The 10,097-nt window shown below is 43.9% G+C and overlaps 4 protein-coding genes across 4 annotated transcripts; 3 read left to right on the top strand and 1 right to left on the bottom strand.

Moving 5' to 3' along the window:
- Window positions 1–535: 535 nt before the first annotated feature.
- On the top strand, window positions 536–1,901 carry LOC120568556 (tripartite motif-containing protein 16-like). The gene is made up of 2 exons (XM_039816138.1): window positions 536–768; window positions 940–1,901. Exons 1-2 carry the CDS (start codon window positions 536–538, stop codon window positions 1,877–1,879), a joined length of 1,173 nt encoding a protein of 390 aa, XP_039672072.1. The 3' UTR covers window positions 1,880–1,901.
- Window positions 1,902–3,743: 1,842 nt separating this feature from the next.
- Window positions 3,744–4,625, bottom strand: LOC120568554 (piggyBac transposable element-derived protein 4-like). The gene is made up of 2 exons (XM_039816136.1): window positions 4,538–4,625; window positions 3,744–4,447 (listed from the first exon to the last, which is right to left on the bottom strand). Exon 2 carries the CDS (start codon window positions 4,254–4,256, stop codon window positions 3,744–3,746), a length of 513 nt encoding a protein of 170 aa, XP_039672070.1. The 5' UTR covers window positions 4,257–4,447; window positions 4,538–4,625.
- A 1,028-nt stretch (window positions 4,626–5,653) lies between these two features.
- Window positions 5,654–8,257, top strand: LOC120568066 (tripartite motif-containing protein 16-like). The gene is made up of 2 exons (XM_039815260.1): window positions 5,654–7,676; window positions 7,715–8,257. Exon 1 carries the CDS (start codon window positions 5,825–5,827, stop codon window positions 7,625–7,627), a length of 1,803 nt encoding a protein of 600 aa, XP_039671194.1. The 5' UTR covers window positions 5,654–5,824; the 3' UTR covers window positions 7,628–7,676; window positions 7,715–8,257.
- Window positions 8,258–8,918: 661 nt separating this feature from the next.
- Window positions 8,919–10,097, top strand: LOC120568553 (tripartite motif-containing protein 16-like). Its single transcript, XM_039816135.1, has 2 exons — window positions 8,919–9,076; window positions 9,356–10,097. The coding sequence occupies exons 1-2, from the start codon at window positions 8,919–8,921 to the stop codon at window positions 10,095–10,097; spliced, it is 900 nt and encodes a 299-aa protein (XP_039672069.1).

Genomic DNA, 10,097 nt, shown 5'->3' with positions numbered 1-10,097 from the left:
AAGTACAGTTTTCATGTTTAAAGTTTTTTTTATAAATTTTTTTTATCTCAGGGTGCTTTTAAAACCCATATTTTCTTTGAGTCAATAAGTTGATTTTAATAAACAGACTTAAAAACTGTTAAAATCGGCTTAATCATTTTGGACAAGTTTGGGTTTGAAGACGTTTTGTTGTGTCTTGACACACATTAAAACCGATATTGTTTAGATGATTCTTTACATGTGATGTGAATTATATTTGTAAAGTGGAAACTATTCCCACCCATGTTTCCCATGTGCCCTGAATGCAGCATCAGTGTTACAGGGTTACGAATCCCACTATGGCCACGCCAAGACCCGCCCTACGAAGCAGCTCGATTGGTTGGGGTTAGGCATTTCACCTCGAGTGGTTAAGCTTAGGGTTAGGGGATTGGTCAGGGGATAGGACTTGTACATGTAAGCATGGACGCCTGGCCAATAGTAGTGTTTGAATGCTATTGAAGGGCGGGTCTTGGCGTGAAAGCCACGCCAATAGCAACTGGACTGCACTAGGAGAAAAATGAAAGCCCTCAAGTCCTGTCTGGTGTGTCTGGTCTCTTACTGCGAGAAACACATTCAGCCTCATTATGACTCCCCTGCATTTGAGAAACACGAGCTGGTGGACCCCTCCAAGAATCTCCAGGAGAACATCTCCTCTAGTCATGATGAGGTGATGAAGATGTTCTGCCGTACTGATCAGCAGTGTATCTGTTCTCTCTGCTTAATGGATGAACATAAAGGCCACGACACAGTGTCAGCTGCAGCAGAAAGGACTGAGAGGCAGAAAGAGCTCGAGGGGAGTCAACAAAACATCCAGCAGAGAATCCAGGACAGAGAGAAAGATGTGAAGCTGCTTCAACGGGAGGTGGAGGCCATCAATCACTCTGAAAAATTATAGTTTAAGCCAAATCCTTTCATTAAAAGAGAAGAAGCTCGTGTGGAGCAGATGAAAAAAAAAGGGATGATCCGATTCCAGCATGAAACTGAAGTGAGTCGAGTCAAAGAGCTTCAGGAGAAGCTAGATCAGGAGATCACTGAGCTGAAGAGGAAAGATGCTGAGCTGAAGAAGATATCAGACATAGAAGATCACATCCAGTTTCTACAGAACTACCCCTCACTGTCACCACTCAGTGAATCTACAGACTCATCCAGCATCAATATCCGTCCTCTGCGCTACTTTGAGGACGTGACAGCAGCCGAGTCAGAGGTCAGAGATAAACTACAGGACGTCCTGAGAGACACATGGACAAATATCTCACTGATTGTGACTGAAGTGGATGTTTTACTGCCACAACCAGAGCCCAAGACCAGAGCTGACTTCCTTAAAAATTCATGTGAAATCACACTGGATCCAAACACAGCTCACAGACAGCTGTTATTATCTGAGGGGAACAGGAAAGCTAAATTAGTGGGGCAACAACAGCGCTCTTCTAGTCACCCAGACAGATTCACTAACGAGTTTCAGGTCCTGAGTAGAGAGAGTCTGACTGGACGTTGTTACTGGGAGGTGGAGTGGAGAGGTGAAGTCATTTATGTAGCAGTCTCATACAAAAATATCAGCAGAGCATGTAGTCCGATTGTATGTAGATTTGGATGGAATGACAAATCTTGGGCATTAAGATGTGACAAAAAGAGTTATACATTTTTGTACAACGACATCCAAACTGTTGTCCCAGGTCCTGTGTCCTCCAGAGTAGGAGTGTACCTGGATCACAGGGCAGGTACTCTGTCCTTCTACAGCGTCTCTGACACCATGACTCTCCTCCACAGAGTCCAGACCACATTCACTCAGCCTCTCTACGCTGGACTGTTGCTTCACTCTTCTTCTTTTGGAGACACAGCTGAGTTGTGTAAACTCAAATAGACAGAAGTCATTAAAGGGTAAGATTCTGTTTTAACCCTTGTGTTGACTTCGGGTCAAATTGACCCGTTTTCAATTTTTGTTTTATATCAGAAAATATGGGACATAGAAATAAGCGCTGAAAATGTGTAGAAGAAAAATTTAACAATTTAAAACATTGGAAAAAGCAAAAACAAACTGTGAAAAAAAGGCATCAAAAATATCGCTTTTTTCAACACAAGGAAAGACAACACAAGGGTTAACTCTTTAACCCATTTTGTCTCCATGTTTGTTGCTGAGAGCTGATTGTGATGTCATTTTTTCACCGCACAGAGATCAGCTGTCAATCAAACATTATGGGATGTACTTTGACATCTTCATATTAGTTGTTTGAGTTTCTTTAGGTGACTCTCCTTCCTGTGTCTGTTTAGCCATGGAGGCTACCACTGATACTCATGATGATGTTAGTTGATCTGAAGTGAAAATGTAAACTTCTCTGTTATCTAAATGTTTGATGAATATTTGTATTGATTTTGTTTGTAGGTTGTTGTTTCTCTTCCACTGCATGAGTCTGAAGAGAGAAAGCACCAGACCTTCTTTAGCATAGATTTGTGTAGATTTTAAAGAAATCTGTAATCACATTTGCATTTTTTTTTTGTTTGGCAGACCAAATGTTATTGTTGTCATATGGTATTATAGAACTGTATTAATTCTGATAATAATCAATGAGTGAGATAAGATTCAAACAAGGTGATTGTGTGGATGAAGTGAATCGTTAACATTGAACAGACCTTACTGATGGGATGTGTGAACAAAGTGAAGGTTTACATGATGAATAAACTAACATGAACAAAGTATTTTCTTCTTGTCTTTATTCTAGGGTATCATACAAAGATGAAGAAAAAATATGAAACTGATATGAGAGTAAAACTGAGGTAGTACAGTGTACATGTTTAGAGGTTGTTGTTTTTTGTTTTTTTTTTATCTCAGGGTGGTTTTTAAAACCAATATGTTCTTGTGCACTGAGTCAATAAGACTATTTTAATACACAGACTTAAAAACTGTTAATATAGGCTTAATTATTTTGGACAAGTGTGAAGACGTTTTGTTGTTGACACACATAAAACATATTGTTTAGATGATTCTTTATATACACACACACCTTTTGTGGCATTTATTTCAATCACCACACCATTTACAATACATACACTGACTGTGAATAATAAAATAACAGTAAGAACAGACACGATAGCTTTTAACATGTGCAGAAATACTGTGAAAAACCCATTCTAACGCTACGAACAAATTGTTTCCCATGGATGTGGACGACCTTTTGACAACATATCAGCGTCTTTTGTGCCATTCTTCAAAACAGTTCCTGGTCAGCTGCAGACAAAGGGGAACATCACACTCCTTGCACTTCCACAGAGTGTTCAGTTGCTTTCCCTTGTCCGTCCTGCACACAACACAGGTCCTGCGATCGGCAGGCGCCACCTCACTGGCGTCGGCGCCCAGTGCTGCCACGGGAACAGGCACATGCTCACTTGTTGTGTCCGAATGGACCGTGTCCGATTGGACTGTAGACGCGCCACACAGCTGCGCGGTGAGCTCCTCCGTGAAGGCCTTGTGGGTCATCGCTTCCTCTCGTCTCAGCGACGCCACTTCTTCGTGGAAGATGTACGCGTTCGTTGCAGCAATGACCACGAAGTGCAGGAACAGCTTCCGGTACCATTTATGGACTTGTGCTGCGCCGTGTGGTGCTTAATCAGTCGGTCCGACAGGTCGACGCCCTTCATGTTCCGGTAGTACTCGGCGACAGGCGAGGCGTCCCCGGCGACGGCTGCGTGGATGGTGGAGCAGACGGAGACCTCCTCTGCGTCCATCCACTTCACAAAAAGCAGAGGGCCGTCCCTAATCCACCTGTAAGATCCCTTGCGTTGCTTGCGTTGCGTGGGCAGTCCTTCCTGTTGTCCCGGTACGTCCCACAAGCGGCAAAGTGTTGTGCGTGCAAGTCCCTGAGGAGCTTTGGGCTTGTGTGAAAACTGTCCATGTGCACGTGGTACCCAGAGCCCAGGCAGGAGCGAGTCACGAGGGACGTTACAGAGGTACGCGAAAGCCCGACGTGTCTTCCCGCGTACACAGAAAAATCCACCGTGTAGCCGTTGCTCGAGTCAAAGAGCCCGAACAACTTGAAGCCCCACTTCGATCGCTTCGCCTTCTTGACCGTTTTGGCCTTGGTTGTTATCATTCTTTCGTTCACCGCGAGGACCTTGCGAGGAAGATAAAGGGCTTTGCAGGCGTTCTGAATGTCGCCCATGAGGGGCTTCACCTGGAACAGGCCGTCGTGTTCTGGTGTGCCTCGCTTTTTGTCGTCGTCTCGGTCCTTGTCGGGATCGCTCATGTGAACGTTCCCTGGAAATGGTAGCGTATCTGTCCCTGTACATCACTGTTGACGGGAACAGAACCGAGAAAATGCATTTTTCCCCGGCAGTAATCCCTGATTTGGTCCAGCTTTATTATCGCCATGTAAAAAGAGTAGATTTCAACGTCAGTCCACTTGTATTTGTATCCTTTTGCGATATTCCTGGCAGCCTGTTTAGGTTCGATTACAATAAAATGCAGTTAGCGTGAAACCAGAAGTGCAAAAGAATGGTGTTATTTATAGAAAATTGATGCAAGTACCTGTTTGTTTGTGTTCTGACACAGCGTCCTGACAGTGGCCTCAGCGAAGAACAGCTTAAACCGGTCCAGAGGAGTGTAGGTGTTCGTTGTACTGTAGCTGGACTCTGGATGGCCGTGCAGGACGAAACCCCATCTTTGGTGGAGCCGCATCGACATCTTTCTCTGTCCTCCAGGCCGGAGCTGGCTGGGCTTCCTGTGGACTCCGACCGTTGCGTTGCCTTTTTGCTGGTGGCGTTATATTTCTGTAAATATAATAACAAAACTAGGCTAATGAGGAAGTGTAGCATGTTCAGATCAAAACAGAAGAAGAGGAGGGGTGGGGGAGGGGGATCCTGTTCGCTGCTTTCTGGCCCCTCACGCCTCCACAGCTCAGCTCTTACCAGAGTTTGTTGAACGGTACCAGGGCTGGGCGATAGGGAGAAAATTTAGATCACGATCACGATATTCTTGACCAAATACCTCGATATCGATATTGCGGCGATATTCTAGGGTTGACAATTGGTGCTTTCACAAAATATCTTCACACTTTTTTAGTAAACTCTGGGTATACAAACAACGTTGTCAATGCTTTCGTTAAGGTGTAGAGCCCCCGGTGATACTTCAAACAAAGTTTAATGTTGCGTCGAGCCTTCTTGGTGTTTTAAAAATAGTTATTTTGAGGCTAGCATAAAAGTGCCCCTAGCACTCCCATTCAAAAGGCCATTTGACCGAAAAAACGAAAATACAGTAAATCTTAAAAGTGGTGCTTCCGTCCTAAATATGCTTTTAAACGAACGTTTGACTCGTATACATTAACAAAAAGACCCTAGGTTGCATTTTGGCGAGAGTTACACTTTAAAGTCCTGACTTTCTCCGATATATCTGCACATGGCAACTTATGATTAACGTAAAATCAAAAACTCTTTTGATACTGGTATTGTTTACCTTTGCAGTGTTAGCTTCACCTGTTGTGAGCTGAAAGTAATGTACTCAACATGCAGACGTTAAATTTAATTTTTTTATTCTAATCTTCACAGCATGTTGAAAAATAAACAGTGAAACCTGCGCTGCCCCTTTAAGAGAATCCTCATACTGCTTGAAAGTATGAAAGCCTGATAACTCCTCCCTCTTCTTCCTCATCTCAAACACAGGTAGCTCCACGCTGAGCACATGTTTCCTTGTTCCCTCCAACTCACAGAAGTCTGAAGGAAGGAAACGAAAGATTTGAAGTTCAGTTTTGAGTCTGAGCAGACAGACTTCATATTTCTGTTCAGAGAAACTCTCAACCAGTCACTGCCAGGAGGGGAAATGGCACAGAAAAGAGTCAAGCTGGACCGGGAAAGCTTCTCTTGTTCGATCTGTCTGGATCTACTGAAGGATCCGGTGACTACTCCATGTGGACACAGCTACTGTATGGACTGTATTAAAGCTCACTGGGATGGAGAGGATGAGAAGCAGATCTACAGCTGTCCTCAGTGTAGGGAGACTTTCACACCTAGGCCTGTCCTGCTGAAAAACACCATGTTAGCAGATTTAGTGGAGGAAATGAAGAAGACTGAAGAACTCCAAACCTGTCCTGCTGATCACTGCTATGCTGGAGCTGAAGATGTGGCCTGTGATGTCTGCACTGGGAGAAAACTGAAAGCCCTCAAGTCCTGTCTGGTGTGTCTGGTCGCTTACTGTGATCAACACCTCCAGCCTCATTATGAATTACCTATATTTAAAAAACACAAGCTGGTGGAGCCCTCCAAGAATCTCCAGGAGAACATCTGCTCTCGTCATGATGAGGTGATGAAGATGTTCTGCCGTACTGATCAGCAGTGTATCTGTTATCTCTGCCCTGTTGATGAACATAAAGGCCACAACACAGTCTCAGCTGCAGCAGAAAGGACTGAGAGGCAGAAAGAGCTCGAGGGGAATCAACAAAACATCCAGCAGAGAATCCAGGACAGAGAGAAAGATGTGAAGCTGCTTCAACAGGAGGTGGAGGCCATCAATCGCTCTGCTGATAAAGCAGTGGAGGACAGTGGGAAGATCTTCACTGAGCTGATCCGTCTCATGGAGAAAAAAAGCTCTGATGTGGCGCAGCAGGTCAAATCGCAGCAGGAAACTGAAGTGAGGCGAGTCAAAGAGCTTCAGGAGAAACTGGAGCAGGAGATCACTGAGCTGATCCGTCTCATGGAGAAAAGAAGCTCTGATGTGGAGCAGCAGGTGAGATCCAGGCAGAAAAGTGAAGTGAGTCGAGTCAGAGAGCTTCAGGAGAAGCTGGAGCAGGAGATCACTGAGCTGAAGAGGAAAGATGCTGAGATGAAGAAGATCTCAGACACAGAGGATCACACCCAGTTTCTACACAACTACTCCTCACTGTCACCACTCAGTGAATTTCCAGCCTCACCCAGCATCAATATCTGTCCTCCATGTTACTTTGAGGACGTGACAGCGGCTGTGTCAGACGCCAGAGATAAACTACAGGACCTTCTGACAGAGACATGGGCAAATATCTCCCAGGCTGTGACTGAAGTGGATGTTTTACTGCCACAACCAGAGCCCAAGACCAGAGCTGACTTCCTTAAATATGCACGTGAAATCACACTGGATCCAAACACCGCTCACACACAGCTGTTATTATCTGAGGGGAACAGAAAAGCTACATTAGTGGGACAACAACAGCGCTATTCTAGTCACCCAGACAGATTCACTAAAGAGTTTCAGGTCCTGAGTAGAGAGAGTCTGGCTGGACGTTGTTACTGGGAGGTGGAGTGCAGAGGCGAAGTCATTTATGTAGCAGTGACATACAAGAATGTCACCAGAGCAGGAAGCTCGAATGCATGTAGATTTGGACTCAATAACAAATCTTGGGCATTAAGATGTGACAATAACAGTTTTAAACTTCTGTACAAAAATGTCCGAACTCTTGTCCCAGGTCCTGTGTCCTCCAGAGTAGGAGTGTACCTGGATCACAGTGCAGGTACTCTGTCCTTCTACAGCGTCTCTGAAACCATGACTCTCCTCCACAGAGTCCAGACCACATTCACTCAGCCTCTCTACGCTGGACTGTTGCTTCACTCTTCTTCTTTTGGAGACACAGCTGAGTTCTGTAAACTCAAATAGACAGAAGTCATTAAAGGGTTAGCTTCTGTTTTAACTCTTTAACCCATTTGTCTCCATGTTTGTTGCTGAGAGCTGATTGTGGTGGCATTTCTTCACTGCACAGAAATCAGCTGTCAATCAAACATTATGGGATGTACTTTGACATCTTCATATTAGTTGTTGTATAAATGTTTGAGTTTCTTTAGGTGACTCTCCTTCCCGTGTCTGTTTAGCCATGGAGGCTATCACTGATGCTCATGATGATGTTAGTTGATCTGAAGTGAAAATGTAAACTTCTCTGTTATCTAAATGTTTGATGAATATTTGTATTGATTTATTTGTAGGTTGTTGTTTCTCTTCCACTGCATGAGTCTGAAGAGAGAAAGCACCAGACCTTCTTTATCCTAGATATTTTATTCTCTTTGTGTACATATTAAATATTTTATTTTATTTGGCAGACCAAATGTTATTGTTGTTATATTGTATTATAGAACTGTATTAATTCTGATAATAATCAATGAGTGAGATAAGATTCAAACAAGGCGATTGTGTGGATGAAGTGAATCTGTTAACATTGAACAGACGTTACTGATGGGATGTGTGAACAAACTGAAGGTATACATGATGAATAAACTAACATGAACAAAGTATTATCTTCTTGTCTTTATTCCAGAGTATCATACAAAGATGGATAGAAAATGTGAAACTGATATGAGAGTAGAACTGAGGTAGTTTTCCTCTCGAAACACCACAAAGTACAGTTTTCATGTTTAAAGTTTTTTTTATAAATTTTTTTTATCTCAGGGTGCTTTTAAAACCCATATTTTCTTTGAGTCAATAAGTTGATTTTAATAAACAGACTTAAAAACTGTTAAAATCGGCTTAATCATTTTGGACAAGTTTGGGTTTGAAGACGTTTTGTTGTGTCTTGACACACATTAAAACCGATATTGTTTAGATGATTCTTTACATGTGATGTGAATAATATTTGTAAAGTGGAAACTATTCCCACCCATGTTTCCCATGTGCCCTGAATGCAGCATCAGTGTTACAGGGTTACGAATCCCACTATGGCCACGCCAAGACCCGCCCTACGAAGCAGCTCGATTGGTTGGGGTTAGGCATTTCACCTCGAGTGGTTAAGCTTAGGGTTAGGGGATTGGTCAGGGGATAGGACTTGTACATGTAAGCATGGACGCCTGGCCAATAGTAGTGTTTGAATGCTATTGAAGGGCGGGTCTTGGCGTGAAAGCTACGCCAATAGCAACTGGACTGCACTGGGAGAAAACTGAAAGCCCTCAAGTCCTGTCTGATGTGTCTGGTCTCTTACTGCGAGAAACACATTCAGCCTCATTATGACTCCCCTGCATTTGAGAAACACGAGTTGGTGGACCCCTCCAAGAATCTCCAGGAGAACATCTCCTCTAGTCATGATGAGGTGATGAAGATTTTCTGCCGTACTGATCAGCAGTGTATCTGTTCTCTCTGCTTAATGGATGAACATAAAGGCCACGACTCAGTGCGAAGAGCTTCTCCAGTCTTATCCGTTTCATAAAGTCCAAAAGCACGGCTGTGAGGTGGATGGTCAGATTTCAGCAGGAAACTGAAGTGAGTCGAGTCAAAGAGCTTCAGGAGAAGCTGGAAGGAGATCAGTGAGCTGAAGAGGAAAGACGCTGAGATGAAGAAGCTCTCAAACACAGAGGATCACAACCAGTTTCTACACAACTACTCCTCACTGTCACCACTCAGTGAATCTACATCCAGCATCGATATCCGTCCTCTGAACTACTTTGAGGATGTGACAGCGGCTGTCTTGGAAGTCCGAGATAAACTACAGGACCTTCTGAGAGACACGTGGGCTAACATCTCACTGACTGTAACTAAAGTGGATGTTTTACTGTCAAGTCCACAACCAGAGCCCAAGACCAGAGCTGACTTCCTTAAATATTCACGTGAAATCACACTGGATCCAAACACAGCTCACATACAGCTGTTATTATCTGAGGGCAACAGAAAAGCAACATCTGTGTATGAAGAACAGCCTTATTCTAGTCACCCAGACGGATTCACTGATCTTTGGCAGGTCCTGAGTAAAGCGAGTCTGACTGGACGATGTTACTGGGAGGTGGAGTTGAGAGGGGGGAGAATTTTTGTAGCAGTCACATACAAGGATATCAGAAGAGCAGGGAGCTCGGATGAATGCGGATTTGGACTTGATGACAAATCATGGGCGTTACGGTGTGAAAAAGAACATTATACATTTTTGAACAACAATGTCCAAACTCATGTCCCAGGTCCTGGGTCCTCCAGAGTAGGAGTGTACCTGGATCACAGGGCAGGTACTCTGTCCTTCTACAGCATCTCTGAAACCATGACTCTCCTCCACAGAGTCCAGACCACATTCACTCAGCCTCTCTACGCTGGACTTGGGCTTTGTTTTGATGGAGGCACTGCTGAGTTCTGTAAACTCAAATATACAGAAGTCATTTAA

Source organism: Perca fluviatilis, chromosome 11 (genome assembly GCF_010015445.1).
Source record: "Perca fluviatilis chromosome 11, GENO_Pfluv_1.0, whole genome shotgun sequence".
NCBI classification, from domain to species: domain Eukaryota; kingdom Metazoa; phylum Chordata; class Actinopteri; order Perciformes; family Percidae; genus Perca; species Perca fluviatilis.
The sequence above is the reverse complement of the archived record's forward strand: the minus strand, read 5'-3'. Positions and strand labels throughout refer to the sequence as shown.

Coding starts and splice junctions, on each gene's coding strand:
- LOC120568554 (XM_039816136.1), bottom strand. CDS start 4,256: ATGAGCGATCCCGACAAGGACCGAGACGACGACAAAAAGCGAGGCACA.
- LOC120568553 (XM_039816135.1), top strand. CDS start 8,919: ATGTGTCTGGTCTCTTACTGCGAGAAACACATTCAGCCTCATTATGAC. Junction 9,077..9,355: donor TTCTGCCGTACTGATCAGCA/GTGTATCTGTTC, acceptor GTCACCACTCAG/TGAATCTACATCCAGCATCG.
- LOC120568556 (XM_039816138.1), top strand. CDS start 536: ATGAAAGCCCTCAAGTCCTGTCTGGTGTGTCTGGTCTCTTACTGCGAG. Junction 769..939: donor CATAAAGGCCACGACACAGT/GTCAGCTGCAGC, acceptor TTTCATTAAAAG/AGAAGAAGCTCGTGTGGAGC.
- LOC120568066 (XM_039815260.1), top strand. CDS start 5,825: ATGGCACAGAAAAGAGTCAAGCTGGACCGGGAAAGCTTCTCTTGTTCG.